The following is a 21,058-nucleotide window of genomic DNA, read 5'->3' as shown; positions in this document are numbered from 1 at the left end:
TTAGCTGAGCAGTTCCAAGTAGGTGACGGGGACCTTGCCCTTCTTGTTTCCTCTCTCACCAATGAGCCAGTCAGGGTCCATGCCGGGCAGGCTATAGACGGTGATGAGCTGCAGGGCAGACGGAGGGCTGACTGCCCCCCGCCAGTGTGGACAGCACCTCCACTCCACCAGCGGCCAGCTTCAGGGCCGTTCTCCCCCCAGCCCCCCACGCTCTCAGCCTCCCGCTCCAAGCTCCAGGCCCACCTCGTCAGCCAGCAGGGCCAGCTCACTGCTGTCGGCTGCCTCGTAGTCATAGAGCACCCGGGCTTTGCGGGTCCCGCTGGCAGAGGGGGCCACCTCCTCCACGCAGAGCGCAGCCTCTCCCGGAGGGGCCAAGCCGGCCGCGGTGGGCACCACAGGCATGGTGGCTGCAGCCGTGGTGGGCGACGTGCTGCTCAGGGGCGGGGAGGCAGGCTCGGTGGTGCCCACGAAGGTACCTGGGAATCTGAGGGGGGAGGGAGTCTCAGCGGCCAGGGCAGTGCCCTCGATGGCCCAGGAGGCCCCTGGTCCCGGCCCCGGCTACTTACATGGTGCCCTGGGAGCTGGCAGCACAAGGAAAAACAAGTGCAGGTGAGACGGCCCAGCCCCGGCTGCCGTGCCCCAGCACCCCGAGCTGGGGCTCCGGGGACACCACCCATACAGGAGGTGCCCAGCCCCGGCCACCCCAGCCGCTGTGCCCCAGCACCCCCTGAGCTGTGCTGAGCTGGGGTTCCGGGGATACCACCCACACAGGAGGCGCCTGGGGGGCTCTGAGCTCATGGGAGAAGACCCTTGGCCAGAGCAGCAGGGCCACTCACTGGGTCTGGGGACCCCGGGACCCAGCCACACCTGCCCAGCTGCTTCTGCAAGTCCAGCATGTGGCGGTAGCCCTGTGCGTAGTAGGTCGCCTGAGACTTGACAAACTCGTGGAGGCAGCGAAGGTGATTCACCTATGGGAAGAGGCCCCGGGGTAGGTGCCATCTTCGGGGGCAGGAAGTCCCGCCCCACCCTGTCCCCTGGCAGGCGCTGCCCAGCATTGCCGCGTACCCTTCCCCTGGGCCGGCACAGAGGGAGATGCCCAGGACTGGCTTTGTAAGGCACCCCTGGTCTCACAGTGCCGCTGCTGCGACCTGTGCCCTCCGCCCCAGCGGCAGGTCTGCGCGCTGCCTGCTCGCAGGGTGCAGGGTGTCTGGGCATGCGGGCGGGCTCACGTGAGTACTGCTGATCCCCTCCAGCAGGAGCCGCGTCACCTCTGCCTGCCGGTCAAACTCGGTCTGGGCCACTCGGAGCTCCTGCTCGGCCTGGGCAGGGTAGATCGTGAGTGAGATGGCAGCCCTCGTCCCGGTGTGCAGAGGCCCCTCCCTGGGGGGAGACGTCTGCATCCACCCGCCTCGGCACCTGGAGCCCTGGAGGAGCCGGAGCCCACTCAGGACTCCTTGGGGTCAGACCTCCCTCCACCCAGGCGACCTGCTCCAGGGCCCCTCGTGCTCCGAGGCACCAGGCGCCAAGGAACAGGTGTTTCCCAGAGGTGTGGACCAGCGCCCAGAGCTAGAACTTCCCAACCCCACAGTGGCAGGTTAAGGGGGACCCGCCCGCCCACTCCTCATCCATCTTCCCCAACCCTCCCAGGCCCCAACTCACTTTGTCCACCTCATCGTTCCAAAGCTGCGGAGACCACAACAGCGCCAGTCAGCGGGGAGGGAGGTGGGCACTGGTCAGCAGAGGCGGGGACAGCAGACCCCAGAGGCCCTGCCCTGCCCAGCGTGGGCCCGACCTCTGCCTCCCGCCCAACCCAACCCGGAGCTGAGCTGGGGTGAGGCTGCATGCCACATGCAGGGAGGGGACAGCCAGCCGAAGTCCTGCCTGTGTGTCCTGTGGTATCAGCCCCCCATCTCAGTGCGGCCCAGAGAGGCCATGTGTCCCCACCCCACCCTGACTCCTGACTGCGGTGGAGGGCTGGGAGGCAGGACTTGTGGCCCTGGGCCAGTCATTGGAACCTTTCTGTTCTCTGCCAGATAAAGGCAAACTCAGGCCTGAGTCACACTGGGGGTCAGTGGCAAAAGAAAAACACAGGTAGACCTCCACCCTCCGGGTGTTTCTCCTTCCACTGGGCCCAGGGAGGGGTGCGAGGAATGTCATCCAGAGTCTAGAGAAGAAAGACCCCCGGGCCCCACCGTGACTCAGGAGACCCATTCCTGACCTAGGTGGCACCCTCATGGGCGGGAAGCAGAGCCAGGCCGGCGGAGTGGACGGCGCGCCTCACGCGCCCACCGCACTCACAGCCCAGCAACGGGCCCCGCCAGAGCGAACTGTGCTTGGCGTCTCCAGGGACAGCGACCAGTCCGACGACTGCACAGACCACACAGCGGCATGCTCAGGACAGAGGAGGCCCAGGGCCAAGACCGGGAGACAAGAGGATGGTGATGGCACGGGGGACTGGTGTGCGTGGCCTCATCCCACTAAACGGTGACGCGCTCGCTCAACAAGGCTGGCCAGCTGCCTCCGCCGGCACCACCCTCCCTGGCTCCTTCGCCTTCAGCTCGCCAGCTATGCTGCAGGGGGCTACTGGCCACCTGGCAGGGAACCTGGCCTCGGGGAGGCAGGCCCAGGCCTCCTCCCTCAGGCCCAGCCACAGTGCCGCTCGCGCTGCCTGGATGGTGCTGTCCTAGGCCAAGCCACCACCACGTTTTGCAGGGGAAGCGAGTCCAGCTGCATGACCATGGGGCGTGAGGCCAGCCATGGAAAGGGGGGACCGCTGCATCCCTGCACCCTGCAGCGCCTTCCCGGCCTCTTGGGGCAGCCTGGCCAGGTGAGCAGTGCCTGCATCACCTGCTGGCTCCTGCTTCCTGCAGTCAGGGCCAGCGGTGGGGGGCAGCGGGGGATAGGCGGCCACGGGGCAGGGCGGGGCGCTTACCGCTGAGGCGCTGGCCGACAGAATGTAATTACGAGGTCTAGTCTCCTGAAAGTCAGGCACCGTCTGGCAGAGAACAGAGTTCATGGGGGAGGAGTCACCCTGGGCAGGGCTGGGGAGACCAGGAGGCTGCCCCAGGAGATGCCCCAGGAGATGCCAGAGGCCCTGGCCCTAAGGTCAGGAGCGTCCAGAAAAAAACACAGGGACCCCGTGCCAGCGGGCTTCGGGGCTGGAGGTGTTGGGGAACCCGAGACAGGTGGCAAGGGGACAGCGCGCCGCCATCACAGTCCCTGCCTCTGATCCAGCCTGTCTGCGCCTGGCGCCCTCCTCCCTGGACCCTGGTGGCACTCAGAGGCCAGGAAGGCCCAACAGTCCCACACACAGGCCCACCCTGCCATGGCCTTCCCTGGCCCAGAGTCTGCACACCACACCTCTGGCTCCTGCAGAGGACCAGCCCCTCCCCACGATGAGGGTGGACAGATGGATGCACGGATGGACAGAGTGACAGGCTCTCAAAATTTGCAAATAGCCGTCTCATGGCACCAATGCCAGCATCGCCCCAAACCAGAGATTCTGCAGGGCGGAGGCGCCGGGGGGCAGAGAGACCAGCTAATTGCAAAACGCCCGAGGACGTGGCATGTCCTGAGCCCGCCCAGCGCCGGGCCATGGCCGGACAGGCGGACCAGAAGCAGCACAGCACGTGGGACAGGTATACTCACATCTCCCTCACACTGAGCACGTTACCAAGCAGAACGGAAGGAACAAAAACAGAGAGTTAGTGAGCGCGGCGAGCAGGCGTCAGGGAGGCCCTCGAGAGCGGCCTGGTCATCCCAGGAGCCACGGTCACCCTGCCTGGCACCTCTACGGCAGCGGCGGAGCCTCGGCCTCCAGCCTGGGCCCTGGTGCCCGGATGAGCGAGGTAAGGAGGGCGCTGGGCAGTGTGAGCCCGCCTGCTCCCCCGCCGGGCCCTCTCGCTCACAGCCTGGCAGGCACACGTGGCCATCTCCGAGCCCTCGCACCCCGAGCAGCCTGGCACACCACACAGGCCCAACGTTCCTAGTCCTGCTCAAACATCCCCTCGGCTGAGCGGGTGGCAGCCACAGTGGGCTGGGTGCACAGGGACAGCTCCGACAGAGCCCTGAGCTCATGGGACTGCGCTCAGGGAAGCCTGCTCCCAGCGGTCAAGCGGCGGTAGGGGTTAGTAGGGGGCCATGCCCGGGCAGAGCCGGAGACAGAGCAGCATCCAGGGAGGCAGGGCAGAGACATGCGAGAAACTCCGACTGGCTGTCTGGGGAGGCTGTGGGGCGCGAGCTGGCTGGGGCACTGTCGGTCAGCCCACCCCATACAATCTGCCCTGGGACCACCAGGGTTCTTGGGGTGGGGACAGACAGGACCTGCGGGCCTGCTTAATCCAGCCCCCAGCCAGGGGAGATGGGAGGGGCCATGCCAAACACCAGGTTCCCGCACTCCCACACCTCGGGGTGGGGGCGCCTACCGTGGCCTTGGCCTCTGCAGCCTTGGCCTTCTTCAGCCTTGCTTTGCAGGCATCCAAGTCCAGGCGCCGGTTTTGGAGGAGCCGCCTCTCCTTCTGCGAGGTGGGGGCGGGGGACAGTGAGGCGCCGGCCAGCCTTGGGGGATCCCTGGCCATGGCAAGACTGGCCCACAGGCTGTCCAGTAAGCATGGGGAAACCAAGGCCCAGAGATGGGAGGTGAAGCCAGGTAGCCCGCAGCATGGGAGCCACCTCTGGGGAGGCCTGGGTCCCTGCATGGCTGAGAGCTGGGTGCTGAGAGGGGCCACGTGGCCAGCAAGAGGCAGAGAGGGGTCCGGCCCTCACCGAGATTGTCTTCCAGTCTCCTTCCAGGAAGTTGCGCAAGGGTGTGAGGAAGCTGATAGAGGCCGCGTGGATAAAATCCCTCTCCGCGGCTCCCAGGCGCTTCTCAGCCTCCGACACCTGGATCAGCGTCTTCCCTGAGGAAAGAGCCCAGGGTGAGGCTGGCGGGCTGAGGCTGCGCCGACCTCCAGGCAGGCAGGAAGAGCAGACACAGCGATCGCCCTGGGCACTCCACAGCTGAGACACTAGTCCCTGGGAAGCCTGGGGGACTGGTGCTGCCCACTGTAAACCCAGCACTTAAACACTGAGACAGGAGGACCACAGGTTTGAATCTAGGCACAGCAATTTAGGCCCTCAGAGATGTAGCAAGGCTGTGTGAAAAATCAAAAATTAAAAGGACTAGCCAGGCGTGGTGGCACACGTTTGTAATCCCAGCATTTGAGAGGCTGACAGGAGGATCGTGGTTTGTGGCCAGCCTCAGCTACTACTTAGTGAGGCCCATTGAAACTCAGTGAGACCCTGTTTCAAAATAAAATAAAATAGGGCTGGCAGTATAGTTTGGAGTTAGATGCCCCTGGGTTCCATCCCCAGTATTGCAAAAAAAAAAAAAAAAAAAAAAAATGGGGGGGGCTGAGCCAGGCACAGTGGCACATACCTATGACAGAAAGATCACAAGTTCAAGGCTGGACAGAAGGATCACAGGTTCAAGGCCGGACAGAAGGATCACAGGTTCAAGGCCAACCTCAGGGACATAATGAAGCCACCTGCAACTTAGTGAGACCCCGTTTCCACTTAAGAGATAAAATGGGTCTGGGCTGTATGTAGCTCAGAGGTAGAGTGCCTTTGGGTTCCATCCCTAGTACCATAAACAAAAATAAATAAGTAAATAAATAAGTAGGGCTGAGCATGTAACGGAGAGGTAGAATGCTCCTGGGTTCAAACCCCAATACCACAAAAGAAAAAAAATGGTTTCAGTAAGGCTGAAGAAAAATCAGCAACTTTGAACATAGATCAATAGATATTACCCCATGTGAATAACAGAAGGGAAAAAACAGACTAAAGAACAGAAAGAAACAATGATACAAGGAAACCGACAGCGCCCAGAGCCCCGCGGGCCTCCTTCAAGGGCAGGCAGGGCCGGTCTCAGAAGAGGAGAGAGGGCCACAAGAACTACTTTCCAAGCTCTACCCCAGCCCCATTTCTGATTCTTTATTTAGTTGTTGTTGTTGTTGTTGTTGTTGTTATTATTATTATTATCATCATCATTATTTTGGTGGTACTGGGGTTCCTGGAAGCCCTTCTACCTCCGGCTACACTCCCAGACCTATTTTATATTTTTATTTGGAAACAGGGTCTCTTAAGCCAGCGCGGCTGGCTTCGAACCTGCGCGATCCTCCTGTCCCCGCCTCCAAGCGCCAGGATGACAAGTGTGCCCACCACGCCTGGCACTTGATCCTTATTTTGAAACAGGCTCTCACTGAGCTTCAGAGGCCTCACGAAGTAGCTGAGGCTGGCTGTGAACCTGCAACCCCCATCTCAGCCTCCCAAGTGCTGGGATTACAAGCGTGCCCACCACGCCCAGCTCATAAGAACTATTTGAAGAAATAGTAGCCCAGGCACCCTGATGGAAACCATTGGCCTACATATCCAAGGAGCTCAAGAGACTCAAGAGGATTAAGAGCCACCAAGAGACCCACAAATGGCACATCACAGTCCTGCTCCTGGGAGAGGAAGACAAGGACCTTCAAAACAGCCAGAGCCAAGAGATGCTACAAGATTAACAACTGCTTCTCACCACGAACAGAGGCAGCGGACGTGGTGGGGCATCCTGGAATCCCAGCACCTGGAAGGCTGAGAGAGGAGGACTGCACCCTCGAGGACAGCCTCAGCAAGTAGTGAGACTCTCATCAACCTAGTGAGACCCTGTTTCAAAAAATTAAAATAAGCCGGGCGTGGTGGCGCACTTGGGAGGCGGAGACAGGAGGATCATGCAGGTTTGAAGCCAGCCTCAGCTGGCTTAAGAGACCCTGTTTCCAAATAAAATATAAAATAGGTCTGGGAGTGTAGCCTGGAGGTAGAAGCACCCTGGGTTCCCTCCCCAGTACCGCCAAAAAAAAAAAAAAAAAGAGACCCTGTTTCCAAATAAAAAGTATAAAATAGGTCTGGGAGTGTAACCCAGAGGTAGAAGGGTTTCCAGGAACCCCAGTACCACCACCAAAAAAATAAAAATAAAAATAAAAATAAAAATAAGCCAGGTGTGGTAGCGCACACTTTGAATCTCAGTACTTAGGAGGCTGAGACAGGAGGAAAAATACAGTGAGACTCTATTTCCAAGTAAAGAATAAATGCTGGGCGTGGAGGCGGACGTTTATAATCCCAGAGCTTGGGAGGCTGAGACAGGAGGATCGCACAGGTTCAAAGCCAGCCCCAGCAATTTAGCAAGGCTCTCAGTAACCTAGTGAGACCCTGTTTTCAAATAAATAAAATCAGGCTGGGGGTGTAGCTTGAAGGTAGAAAGCCTCTGAATTCAATCCCCAGTACCAAAAGATAAAAAAAATAAATAAATAAAAATAAGCTAGGTGTGATAGTGCATACTTTTTTTGTGTGTGTGTGGTACTGGGGATGGAACCCAGTGACTTTCACCTCTGGGCTATACTCCCAGACGTATTTTATACTTTATCTGGAAACAGGGTCTCACTAAGTTGCTGAGAGCCTCACTCAGTAGCTGAGGCTGGCTTCGAACCTGTGTGATCCTCCTGTCTCAGCCTCCCAAGCTCTGGGATTATAAACGTCCGCCACCACGCCCAGCATTTATTCTTTACTTGGAAATAGAGTCTCATTGTATTGTAAAGGGCCTCACTAAGTAGCTGAGGCTGTCTGCGAACCGCGATCCTCCTGTCTCAGCCTCCCGATTGCTGGGATTACAAGGGTGCGCCACCACGCCTGGCTTGTAGTGTACTTTTAATCCCAGTACTTGGGAGGCTGAGACAAGAGGGTCATAGATTGTAGGAAGGCCTCAGCAATTCAGCAAGACCCTGTTTCAAAATAAAAGAACAAAAGCTGGATATGGTGGCACACACCTACTCCCAGTACTTGAGAGACTGAGACAGGATTACAGGTTCGAGGGCCTCAGCAACCTAGCAAGACCCTGTTTCAAAACAAAAAATAACCGGGTGTGGTGGCACAGGCTTGTAATCTCAGGTCTTGGGAGGCTAAGACAGGAGGATCGCAGGTTCAAGGATAGCCTCAGCAAGTAATGAGACATTTATCAACATAGTGAGACCTTAGTTTCAAAACAAAAATTAAAAAATAGGACTGGGCGTATAACTTGGAGGAAGAATGCCGAGTTCAATCCCCAGCTTCAAGGAAAAAAATACACATAGCACTGTGGGTGTGGCTCATGGTATAGTGGCTGCCTCCCAAACACAAGGCCCCGGCTTCTATCTTCAGTGCCTCAGAAACAGCTACTTAGGCCCTCCACAACTTAGTGAGACCCTGTTTCAAAATAAAAAATAAAAAAAATTGGGCTGGGGCTATAGCTCAACCCTCCTGGGTTCAATCCCCAGCACCAAGGGGGGGAAAAAAAAAACCCAAACAAATAGCCGGTTGCACATGTCTGTAATCTCAGCTACCACGGAGGCCGAGGCAGAAGGATGACAAGTTTTAGGCAGCCTGAACGATGAAGCAAGACTCTGTTTCAAACAAACACAGGGGGGCTGCTAAGCATAGAGCCCCCCATCTTCAATTCCTAGTACCAAAAAAATTTGTACTCTATGATTTACACTGGTGGAGGGTTTTACATTCAGAAGGAGCTCAAGTGTTATTTGCTTTGTTTGGGTTTTTGGTGGTACTGGGGATGGAACCCAGGGGCTTTCTACCTCCAGGCTATACTCCCAGACCTGTTTTATTTATTTATTATTATTATTATTTTTTTTTTTTTTTTTTTGGTGGTACTGGGGTTCCTGGAAGCCCTTCTACCTCCGGGCTACACTCCCAGACCTATTTTTATACATTTTTATTTGGAAACAGGGTCTCTTAAGCCAGTGCAGCTAGCTCCGAACCTGCGCGAGCCTCCTGTCTCCACCTCCCAAGCGCGGGAATTACAAGTGTGCGCCGCCACGCCCGGCGGCAGACCCTGTTTTATACTTTATTTGGAATCAGGGTCTCACTAAGTTGCTGAGAGCCTCATTAAGCTGCTAAGGCTGGCTTTGAACCTGCGCGATCCTCCTGTCTCAGCCTCCCAAGCGCTGGGGTTACAAGCATGCACCACCACGCCTGGCTTTTAGGTATTATTTGTATTATTATTATTTTTTTGCAGTACTGAGGATGGAACCCAAGGGCATTTTACCTTTGAGCTACATCCCCAGCCCTGTTTTTATTCTTTATTTTTGAAACAGTTGCAAAGGGCCTCACTAAGTAGCTGAGGCTGTCCTTGAACCACAATCCTCCTGTCTCAGCCTCCTAAATGTCGGGATTATAAGTGTACCCTGCTCTTATATAATTTTTAAAAAGGAAGGAAGGGCGTGAGAGAAAGGAGAAGAACCCAAGTGAGGGCGAGGCGGCGCCGGCCCTGGCTGCCTGCTCACCGTAGGGCGTGGTGGGCCCCAGCTCGCTGGCCGCCTCCGCCATGTACTGGGCCAGCAGCTCCCCGTTGGTGACCCGCGAGGGGACCTTCCTGTCCAGCTTCTCATACAAGAACTCCTCCACGCGGACACCTGTGTGGACACAGCAGTCAGCACCACGGGGGTCTGCGGTCTGAGCCCAAAGAAGCCCCGGGGACAGAAGGAGAACCAGGCCCGGACTACGAGCGGGCGGTGACTCCCAGAGCAGCCCTGCACATGCGCCCCTCTACCCCGTGAGGCGGCTGCTACCCGCCCTCCTCCACAGAGACATGAACGGGGAAGACGGCCACCGTGATGCTGTCCGCGTCTCCCTTATGACAAAGATGTAGAGTAGGCATTGAACAAGTCTGTGGCCGTGGCCTCCGAAGGCTCTCTGCGTGGACAAGCGGCAAGCCTCCCGCGGTCCGCTCCCTCCCGCTGGCCCTGGGTAAGCCCCTTTCTTCCCTCTGGGCTTCGCCCGCCCGCACAGGTGTGTTTGCTGCCTCTTCCCCCGTGGCTTTAGTTTCCAGGCTGTCGTCGCGGCCGCTCGCGTCCAGAGCCCCTGCGGCCCGCGCCGCGGCACTCACTGGGGTTGGGCTGCAGCAGCACCTCCGTCTGCCGCAGGATCCGCTCCGTCCAGTTCTTGGTGCTGTCGGCACGCGCCAGCAGGTTTTCAAAGTGGGCATCGAGCTCGGTCTTTTCAGCCTGGCCGAACTTCTCCTCGGTGAACTGGGGTGAAGAGGGAAAGGAGGGTTCAGAAGAGGCGAGGGCCAAGCCCCACAGGCCCCGGGTCGAGGACCTTTACCAGCTCACCAAGTCCCATCTCCATCTGGGCCTCAGCTGGACCAGGGGCTGCACTGAGCGAGGGCCTCACAGCTCCTCCCACAACCCAAGGAGACCCTCCCACACCCTGAGGCCCCCCCAGGGTCTTTCGGGCCTGGCTGTGAGGGGAAAGACTCAGGAGCCAGTGCACAGGGAACAAAAGAGGCACTGAACAAGGCCTGGGCTCTCTGGGCACCACGGGCAGCTGGGCATCGGAAGAACCGGGCTCCAGGGTCATGGAAACCCGATCTGAAGTTTTAGCTCTGCACTGCTGAGCCCTGTGAGCTCAGGAAAGGGGCTATGCCTCTTTGAGCATGGGTTCTTCAAGCTGAAAGCACAAAATATCACCTCTCCTGTGGGCTACAAAGAGGGACGGGAAAGATGGGGCCTCGATGGGGCCTGCCACATGGCCGAGGCTCCCCGTGGGTGCTGCTGCCGAGCGAAGGGTCCGGGGAGGAAGAGGGCAAACTAAGGGGGGCAGCCAAGCGCCTGGCCTCTGGCGGCTAGTATGGTGGAAGAGGAGCCCGCCAGCCCATCAGAGCCAGCAGCTGGGCACATTCTGGGCCGGGAGGTCACACGGGTCCCCCGTCAGAGCTGGCAGGAGGGAGAAGGCCGCCTAGGAACAACCAGAAATTGGCCCAAGTCCTGGCCTGATCTAGAAGGGCCCTGGGACGAATGTCCCCATTTTCCAAACAAGACCCCTAGGTAGTCTCCAGAGGGGGAGAAGGCCAGCCCAAGGTCACTGCCAAAGACCCAAAAGGTCAGAGATGGAAGGCGCTGTGGAGCAGCCCCGGGCTAGGGGCTTCACGCCCAGGACCTTGCGGGAGTCCACAGCGGGAAATGCCAAGCCCCCACTCTACGGACGTGGCCACTGAGGCTGCACTGTGCAGGACCGTGCTGGCTCAGCTCAGGGCCAGCGTGATCTGGGGGCCCTCGGCTCTGAGGAGTCACACGGGGGCTGCCGCCGGCTCCAGCTGCGGCGCTCAGGCCGCTCGGCAGCCATCAATTATGTGGCAGGGCTTCAGTTCCCCCCAGAGCGTGGGGGGCCGGTTCTAGCCTCCTGCTCCCCAGCCCCTGCCCTGGCTGGCTCTGCCTCCCCTTCCACTCACTCCCCACACGAGGGGGCTCGGGTCTGGCCCTCCCCTGCACCACGCTCGCTGTGGCCATCCCTCACTGGGGCCAGGCCCCACAGGACCCTCCCTGCCCCGCCCTCTGAAGGGGCTGCTGTTAGCCCCACTTCCCGGGTGAGGACACCGAGGCTGAGAAACTCAAAGTCGGCTCTCTGGCCTCAGTTTCCTAGAGAATGCAGACAACCCGTCTCACAGCGTGTGGCCAGCACACAGTATGGACTGGATGAGTACTACTGGGAGGCCTCCCTCGGGTCCCTCCTGACCTCGGAGGCTGCCCCAGAGCCACCGATGGCGTCACCCTCGATGTGTACCTCGGAGGCTGCCCCTCCCCACAGGCCACCAGCCTTGCTGTCATGTACACCCAAGTCTGAGGTCCTACGAGGTCCTTGCCACGCCCCAGGTGCGCACCCTCGTCCCTGGCTGCCCGTCTGGCCTGGACGGCAGAGAGGCTGCCCCTCTCTGGCTTCATCGTCAGAACCACTCCCCCTCTGATGGCCCTTGCCGAAATGACTGCTAATGGTCTCAGCAGGGTCACTGCCCACGTCCCAATGGGCATCTTATCCAAACGCACCCTCCGGTCCTGCCTCGGTGCCGACTGGGCTGCTCAGCCACCTCAGATGCTCGCCCTGGACCCAACGCACGAACCCCTCCTCACTTTCCAGGCACAGCTCCGGGGCCCTCCATCTAAGACGCCACCCCACAATCACCCTGCAAAAGGGATCCTGCCAGCTGGGCACAGTGGTGCCTGCCTGCAATTCCAGTACTCAGGAGGCTGTGACAGGAGGATTGCAGTTTTTGGTTGTTTTGCAGTACTGGGAGTAAACCCAAGGTCATTCTACCTTGGAGTTACATATCCAGCCGTATTTTTTATTCTTTATTTTGAAACAGGGTCTCACTAAGTTGCAGAGGGCCTCACTAAGAAGCTGAGGCTGCCCTTGAACCGTGATCCTCCTGTCTCAGCCTCCCAAGTACTGGGATTACAAGCGTGTGCCACCATGTCTGGAAGGATTGCAGTTTTATTTTATTTATTTATTTTTGCAATACTGGGGATGGAACCCAGAGCCATTCTACCTTCAAGCCACACCCCCAGCCCTATTTTTTATTTTGAAACAGGGTCTCACTGAGTTGCAAAGGGCCTCGCTAAGTAGCTGAGGCTGTCCGTGAACTGTGATCCTCCTGTCTCAGCCTCCCGAATGCTGGGATCACAAGCGTGAGCCACCATGTCTGGCAGGACTGCAGGCAGTGTTAAGGCCAGCCTCCACAACTTAGCGAGATCCTCTCTCAAAAAAAAAAAAAAAGGCTGGGAATATGGTGGCTCTAAGCCCAAAGAATGCCCCGGGGTTCAATCCCCAGTACCAAAAAAAGAAAAGAGAAAAAACAAAGGATCCTGACCTGTGGGTTTTTATCTCAGGGCCAAGGCTTGGTCCCTGTGGGCAGGCTGGAGTGGGTGATGCTCTTACAGTCGTCCCTGGTATGCGCTGGGGATGGGCGCTTACCCAGCAGGTCCTGGAGCCTGGCAAGGCAGCGCCGCTGCTGCAAAGGAGCTGCCCACACACCGAAAATTAAGAATCCCTCCATGCTGGCTGACTCCTGCCCAGGGCAGCCTGGCCCAGGGCGGGCCCCTCTGTGGCCGAGCCTGCCAGGTCACATTTCAGACCCCTTCTCCTCTGGCCTGCTCCCGCCAATGGGAAAGGGCTTGTTGCTTGAGTCTGAGGCTGCTCTCAGCAAGATGGCAGCAGCAGGGGGTGGGCGTGCAGAGCAGAGAAAGCCTCTATTTATAACACTCCCGGCTCCCTCCTCCACCCCGTGCTGGGCACTGGCTCGGCTCCGTGTCCAGTAGGAGTGACCCTGTGGGCCTGCCGGACCAGGCTGCGGAGCCCGACCCCACCCCCACACTGTCTATGGGCCTAGCCAGGTCAGGTGGCAGGGCCTCACCAGCAGCAGGAAACTGGCAGATCGGGTTCTTCCCAGATGTGGGAGATAGAACAGTTGCCATACCAACGCCAGGAAGGGTTCCCACCCCCCGGCTGGACTGGGGCTCAGGGTCCCAGCATCCACCGGGCTTGGAGGATGGAGAAGCAATGCTCACTGGGACACGAATCCTCAAAGGATTCATGGACGCTGTGCTTTCTAGTAAACATGGCCACATGGGCTTGAGATGGCTGGGCTGGGGCTGGGCTCCTCCAGGGAGGGAGGACTGCTCAGCAGAGCCAAGAGCCCCAAGCACAACACAGCAAAGCTGTCCCCCTGGGTGGGAGATGGGCTGGCAGCCCAGTCGGCAGAGTCCCGCTGGGTCCCAACACCCACCCTCGGAGGCAGACACTACCTTCTACCTGGTCCACAGCCGGGCAGACTGAGGCTGGACAGGGGCATGCCCAAGGTCACGTGCTGCACAGGTGCACTTTAAGCCCCCCCACCACCACTCAGGAGCCTGCCTTTGGTGAGCACTGCAGACAGAGTCCCTCACATCCACCCTGGGTGGGGGGATGCGCCTCTACTTCTCAATTCATTGCAAACAGCCCAGCCAGGTGAAGCCCCTTCCTCCAAGGTCACAGAGGGGCATTTGCACCCATATCTCACTTTAGGTCTCCCCCAAACACCAAGCTTGCCTCAGTTTCTCTCCCTGACCCCAAATGGATAGGACTCATTCAAATGTCAGCATCTTGGGCCTGGACAACTTCCCAAGGAGGGGCTTCAACCAGACCTTAGCCCTCTCCCCATCCCCCAGGCCTGGGAGGTAAGAGGAAACAGGCCTTTATGGAGCAGAAAAAAACAACTCATGGCTTCCGGCCTGACTATCCAAGCGTGTCAAAGGGTGGAAAGAGCCCGGGGGCACCAGAGGACCACCCGCCCATTGCACAGGTTCGGAGACTGAGGCTGGACGACTGGGTGGTGGAGAGCGCACGAGCCCCAGGCCTCCAAACGCCCCACGGGGCCCAGAAGCACTGCGGGACCAGGGCAGGGAGGTAGGACCCGCCAGGGCCCCCGCCCCTCGGCAGCTGGGCAGGCGCCAGGGCAGCGGGCGACGTGCCCGCCCGAATGTCGGGCGCTGATGCCTCCCCGCAGGCCCGCGCCCGCCACGCAGCAGGTGCGGCCGGGGCCAGGGCCGCGGCTCCTTCCCTCCCCCAGGCAGCGCAGGGGGAGCAGGGCCCGGGGGGCGAGGCGTCCCCACGCAGCCACGGCGGCCGCGGCCTGGAGGCTCCCCGCGCCCCACATCCGGGCCCCGGGCGTCCGGCGCCGCCAGGCCTCACCTGCACGGCGCGGGTGAAGAAGATGCCCGCGTCCGACGCCAGCTTCTTCATGTTGAAGTCCATGGCGCGCCCGCACGCACGCACGCACGGCAGCCGCGCCGGCCCTGCACCGCCGCCAGCCCCGGCCGCGCCGCACCCCGCCCACCTGCTGCCCGCAGCCCCGCAGCCCCGCAGCCCAGCAGCCCGCGCGCAGGGCGGGGCCGCGGGGAGGGGCCGGAGGGGCGGGGTCAGGGGAGGGGCATGAGGGGCGGGGCCCGCTGGGGCTGAGGGGCGGGTCAGGGGAGGAGCCCGCGGGGCGGGGCCCGCTGGGCCTGAGGGGCGGGTCAGGGGAGGAGCCCGCGGGGCGGGGCCTGCGGGGAGGGGCCTGAGGGCGGGTCAGGGAGGAGGAGCCTGAAGGGCGGGGCCCGCAGGGAGGGGCCTAGGGGCGGGTCAGGGGGAGGAGCCTGGGGCGGGGTCCGTCGGGAGGAGCCTGAGGGGCGGGTCAGAGGGGAGGAGCCTGGGGCGGGGTCAGCGGGGAGGAGCCTGAGGGGCCGGTCAGAGGGGAGGAGCTAGAGGGGCGGGGCCCGCGGGGAGGGGCCTGAGGGGCGGGTGAGAGGGGGAGAAACCTGAGGGGCGGGGCCTGAGGGAAGGGCCTGCAGGGCGGAGCCCGGGTGATGGGCCTGGGGGGAGGGGCCTGCGGGAATTCGGGGAGAGAGGAACCTGAGAGGCGGAGCCCGCGGAGGGGCCTGCGGGGCGGGGCTGTAGGCGGAGCCCGAGGGGCGGGGCCTGCGGGACCGCGCCTGAGCTCGCTTCCGCCCCTGCCGACCGGCGCCCTGTCGGCCTCTTCCTTAGCAAAGTATTCCCACTGACAGCTCGCGGCCTTTTAAGTGCAGGAGCACAGCATAATTAATTACATTCGATTTTCCATCTTGCTGATGCGTTTTGCAAATTTAATTCTTAATTGACAAGAACTGTATATATGTGGGGAGTACAAAGTGATTTTGTGAGTGTGTGTGTGGCATTGGGGGTTGAACCCGAAGGGCGTTCTCTGATGTATCCCCAGACCTATTTTTTTTTTTTTTTTATTTGAAATAGGGTCTCGCTAAATTGCTGAGGCTGGCTTCCAGCCCGCGTTCCTCCTGTCTCAGCCTCCCAAGTAGTGGGATTACAGGCGTGCACCCAAAGGATGTTTCGATGGAGTTTTCCCTCATGAAATGATGAATGATGAATCAGGCTAATTAACATATCCCTCATCGCCCTCGCCTATGTATCATTTTTTTGGTGGTAAGAATATTTCCAGTCTACTTCTTCAGCAATTATAAAACCAGGGTGTGATACTCCACACCAAAACCCCCAATACCAGGAGGCTGAGACCAGAGGATTGATGGTTCCAGGACAGTATTGTACCACCATGCTTGGCTTCTTTTTCTTCTTCCAGTACTGGGATGGAACCCAGGGCCTCACACAAAAGATAAGCACTTTATCACTGAGCTACATCCCCGGCCTTTTTTAAAAATCCTTTCCTTTCTTTTTTGTTTTCTTTTTTGTGGTACTGAGGATTGAACCCTTCCAGGTGAACCGCCAGCCTTTTAAAAAAAATTTTATATCTTGTAATCCCAATACTTGGGAGGCTGAGACAGGAGAATTGCAGGGTCGGGGTCAGCATCAGCTACCCAGTGAAGCCCTCCTCAACTTAGTGAGACCCTGTTTCAAAATAAAGAACAGCTAGCCAGGTATGGTGGTGCGTGCTTGTAATCCCAGCATTTGGGAGGCTGAGACAGGAGGATCGCGGTTCGCAGACAGCCTCAGCTACTTAGTGAGGCCCTCTGCAACTCAGTGAGACCCTGTTTCAAAATAAAGAATAAAAAAATAGGGCTGGGAGTATAGCTCAGAGGTAGCATGCCCCTGGGTTCCATCCCTAGTACCGAAAAAAAAAAAAAAAAGAAAAAAAGAATAGTAAGCCGGGCGTGGCAGCGCAGCTTGTCATCCCAGCATTCGGGAGGCTGAGACAGGAGGATCGCGGTTCGCAGCCAGCCTCAGATACTTAGTGAGGCCTCTGCAACTCACTGAGACCATGTTTCAAAATAAAAACTAAAAGTAGGGCTAGAAGTGTGGCTCAGAGGTAGAATGCCCCTGGGTTCCATTCCCAGTTCTGAAAGAAAAAAAAAAAGAATAAAATAGGTCTGGGGTTTAGCTCAGAGGTCAGTGCCCCTGGAATTCATCCCCAGTGCTGAAAAAAAAGATTTTTATTTGGCTAGCCAGGTGTGGTAGTGATGTCTATAGTCACCATACTTGATAGGCTGAGACAGGAGGGTCACAAGTTCAAGAACAGCCTCAGCAAGTAGCGAGACTCTCGTCAACCTTTCGAGTCATCCCAAGAAAGAAAGAAAGAAAGAAAGTAAGAAAGCAAGCAAGCAAGCTGGGAGTGTAGCTTGGAGGTTGCCCTGGGTTCCATCCCCAGAAACCCCCAATGTTAATTTTTTATTTGGAAATGGTCTTGCTAGGTTACTGAGAAGCTTACTAAGTTGCTGAGGCTGGTTTCAAACCTGCAATCGTCCTATCTCAGCCTCACAAGTCTTGGGAGTATAGACATGTGCCACCACACACAGGTTTAGGTGGAGTTTTTTTTTATTTAATTTATTTATTTTTGTGGGTCTGAGGATGGAACCCAGAGGCATTTGACCTCCAAGCGACACCCCCTGCCCTATATTTTTTTTATTCTTTATTGTGAAACAGGGTCTCACTAAGTTGCAGAGGGCCTCACTAAGTAGCTGAGGCTGTCCACGAACCGCGATCCCCCGTCTCAGCCCCCCGAATGCTGGGATTACAAGCGTGCACCACCATGCCTGGCTTAGGTGGAGTTTTTAAAAGCTCCCCTGTGATTCAGTGTCAGAACTACTTACTTGCTCAAAACCACTGGTGACTTACTGTTTTTATGGGACCTTATGACTGTCATGTCACTCACTTGTAATTCAACTCTACGTTTTATATGTTTCCTACGTTTTATTGTTATTTATTTATTTATTTATTTATTTGCAGGTCTGGGGATGGAACCCAGGGGCATTCTACCTCTGAGCTACACCCCCTGCCCTATTTTTTATTCTTTATTGTAAACAGGGTCTCATTAAGTTGCAGAGGGCCTAAGTGTAAAGTGGGGGCAGGGCCGAGAGCTAGGAGGTGGAGCCTGCGATTCCGGGGACCAGACCTCCTGGCCCGGAAGAGGAGAGTTCAGAGAGGATCCAGAGAGTGAGGGAGGTATTCTCCCGCCGGCCACCGGCCCCCGCGCCCCCGCGGGGGCTGGGGGTTGACCCCCCACGAATAAAGCCTCTCGTAATTTATTATGGATCTCGGCGTGTCTCTATGCTGCTGGTGGGGCACCGGCCCCCGCATTTTTCTACAATCAATCACTAAGTAGCAGAGGCTGTCCACGAACCGCAATCCTCCTGTCTCAGCCTCCCGAATGCTGGGATTACAAGCATGTGTCACCACTCCCGACTGTTCCCTATGTTTTTAATCTGTATTGGTCATTATTGAATTATTTAATACTATCTGCCTATGGCTGTTCATAGTATTTAGCCAGCATACAACCATATCATCTAATAGCCATGGACCAACATCTAATAGGACTATCATCTAATAGCCATGGACCAACATAGGTATATGTTTGTTCATCCACTAATGCACATTAATTTCAAAACATCAGTAACTTGAGCCGGGCATGGTGGTGCACGCTTGTAATCCCAGCATTTGGGAGGCTGAGACTGGAGGGCTGCAGTTCACGGACAGCCTCAGCTACTTAGTGAGGCCCTCTGTAAATTAGTGAGACACTGTTTCAAGATAAAGAATAAAAAAGTAGGGTGGATGTAGCTCGGAGGTAGAATCCCCCTGGGTTCCATCCCCAGTACTGCAAAGAAAAAGAAAAAGAAAAAGAAAAAGAAAAAAATCAGTAACTCCTGCAGAGCACCTGCTATGTGACAGCAGTCGTTTCCAGGCACTGGGGCTGCCACACTGAACAAGGGCCCAGAGCTTAGCACAGGGCGGCTAGGTGTCCAGACCTGAATGCCCCTGGCCCCTGGACTCCAACCCTCAGGGTGATGTTGTTTTTAGCAAACAGCTCCAGGAGGAGGCGGAGAGTAGCAAACGATTCAGAGGATGCTGGAGGGAAGGCAGAGGTGGTGGTGTTTGAAAGTGGGCTTTTGAAGCCGGGAGTGGTGGCATATGCCGGTAATCCTAGTATTTAGAAGGCCAAGACCGGAAGATCACAGGTTCAAGGCCAGCCTTAGCAATTTAGCAAGACCCTGTTCATAGATAAAAAATAAAAAGGGTTGGGGGTGTAATTTGGAGGTAGAGTGACCCTGGGTTCAATCTCGAGTACCACAACAAACAAACAAACAAACAAACAAATAAACAAACAAAACAATTAGGAGTGTCCCAGTTCCCTTCCAGAAAACCCCCTGGAAACCTGACAGCTTCGCCTCATCCTCTTTTTGGTGGCCCCGCCCCCTCAGCCTCCTGTGTCAATCTAATCCTGATGGCCAATCGTAGGGGGAGAAGAGACCACTTCCGCGCCTCAACCGCACTTAGGGGGAGGAGCGGAGGGTGGGAAAGGCCGGGCGCGGGCGGTCACGTGACTCGTTTCATTGGCCAAGAGCCACAGCTCTCCGGAGTGTTTTGGTGACGCTCATTGGCCAGAGCGAGGTTGGCCCGCCGCGAGGCCACGCCTCCCAGCGGCCCCGAGCTTGGTTGCGCGGCCGCGGGGAAAGGAGACGCTGCCCTTCCGCAGCGATGGGATCCGGGGTGAGTGGTGGCTGCGGCCGAGTACGCCTGGCGGCCGGGTCCCAGGCAGCTTGCGGCTGGCAGGGGCGCCGGCCTCGCGCGGGGGACTGTGCGGGCGCAGGTGTCCTGGCCTGGCCGCACCGGGAAGGTGCTCGCGTGAGGATGAGTAGGTACCCGGGCCCGGCACGGGAGAGCGCCTCGCTTAGGGGTGGAACGAGACCTGGGTCAGGGAGGAGGCGCCGGGGCCTGGACTGTTGCGGGTATCCGAGCGGGGGTGCAGGCTCCCGAACCCGGGCTGGCAAGGTACCCGGGATGCAAGGAGCAGGTGTGCCGGCCGTGGCGGCACCGAAGGGTACCTGGACGATCCTCAAGGATATTCCAGGGCTCGGTGCCAGAGAGGAAGGGGCATGACCCAGCCGCGCGAGGAGATGACCGGAATGGAGTGAGCTAATCCTGCAGATGTGGATATTGCTGAGGTCCGGTGCAGGGCTGCCCAATTCTGGGCCAGGTAGGACTTCTAAGGCTTCCAGGTTGGGCGGTACAGGAGACTTAGCAGAAGGTGGCCCTAGGGAGTGTCGGGCCTGGGGACCTTACTGGGTCAGGGTGGGAGGGGGTGTGCTCAGGCCAAAGGCATTTGAGGATTGTCCGGGGCAGGGAAGAGGGCTGGAGCAGCCGGGCTCAGGGTGTTGAAAGTGCTTGGAGGTGGAATGAGGAGGTGCCCGCCCAACTGGTGCAGGAGAGGTGGCTGCCCTGGTGGGGCCAGGCCCTGCCCGGCATCAGAAGTGTCTTTGCTGTGGGGGACATTGCCATTTTTTTAAGGTATTGGGAATTGAACCCAGGGGCATTCTACCACTGAGCTACACCTCTAGCCTTATTTTTATTTTTTATTTTGAAACACGGTCTCACTAAGTTTCATAGGGTCTCACCTAAGTAGTTGAAGTTGGCTGCAAACCTGTGATCCTCCTGTCTCAGCCTCCCAAGGCCTGGGATTACAAGCGTGCACCTCCACACCTGGCTGCCATGGACTTTTCACTGTGGGAAAAAGTGGAAATGTCTTCCTCAAGCGCTGGGTTGTGCCAGAGGGATGGATTGGGCATGGGTGGGCTGGATTTGAGTCCTTTCTCACAGTAAAGCCGGCTTTGGGGGGAAGGAGTTAGTTTCTTCTCAGTGGGGACGGAAGCTCCCTGGTGCCTGTAGACAGACACCAGACCTCAGTCCCCACCTCCGCCTGCTGGCTCCTGGAGCGGGTGTCCAGGCTTGGCGGCTCAGGAGTCCTTTAAGTGGCCGGCAGGGGCCGGAAGCACCCCGATGGCCTTGGGACATGTGAGCGACCTCGCTGAGGTTGGTGGCTTCCCATTTTGTGCCCCTTGAGATGCGCTGTGATTGCCTCAAGGATTCTGTGAACTGGACTCGAAAGGGTCTGCCCCTGCATTGGACCTTGGGAAAATACAGCTGCTGACCCTCGGATTTTCTTGTCTTTTCCCCTGAGGCCTGAGCCAGACTGTGTGTGTGTGTGTGTGTGTGTGTGTGTGTGTGTGTGTGTGTGTGTGTGTGTTTATAGGGGTTGATAGTTCATCCCAGGCCACCCACTGGAGTTTCACAGCCTCCGAGCAGAATGTTTCCAACCTTGACAATGGGGTAGTTTCCTTGGTCCCAGAACACTGCCCTGCCCCCCCAGCCCCAGGCCCAGAGCTAGACTGATAGGACCTTCCGTCCTCCCACTCACTCACTGGGGATA

At 58.0% G+C, this 21,058-nt stretch overlaps 1 protein-coding gene across 6 annotated transcripts; it reads right to left on the bottom strand.

Annotated features, from left to right (window-relative positions):
* Positions 1–14,628, bottom strand: SH3GLB2 (SH3 domain containing GRB2 like, endophilin B2; the record flags this gene model as incomplete). Of its 6 annotated transcripts, XM_080708478.1 has the most annotated exons (13): positions 1–108; positions 244–484; positions 567–581; positions 868–968; positions 1,230–1,319; positions 1,660–1,683; positions 2,933–2,995; positions 3,649–3,660; positions 4,425–4,517; positions 4,765–4,898; positions 9,348–9,476; positions 9,950–10,091; positions 14,566–14,628. In XM_080708478.1, 13 exons carry the CDS (start codon positions 14,626–14,628, stop codon positions 1–3), a joined length of 1,215 nt encoding a protein of 404 aa, XP_080564604.1. The 6 variants fall into 6 exon arrangements, with proteins under 6 accessions (XP_080564604.1, XP_080564603.1, XP_080564602.1 ...); XM_080708477.1 differs by lacking the exon at positions 3,649–3,660; XM_080708476.1 differs by lacking the exons at positions 567–581; positions 3,649–3,660.
* Positions 14,629–21,058: the final 6,430 nt, after the last annotated feature.

Source organism: Muscardinus avellanarius (genome assembly GCF_963383645.1).
Source record: "Muscardinus avellanarius genome assembly, chromosome: 13".
In the NCBI taxonomy this organism is placed as follows: domain Eukaryota; kingdom Metazoa; phylum Chordata; class Mammalia; order Rodentia; family Gliridae; genus Muscardinus; species Muscardinus avellanarius.
This window is presented reverse-complemented; position numbering and strand designations above follow the sequence as displayed.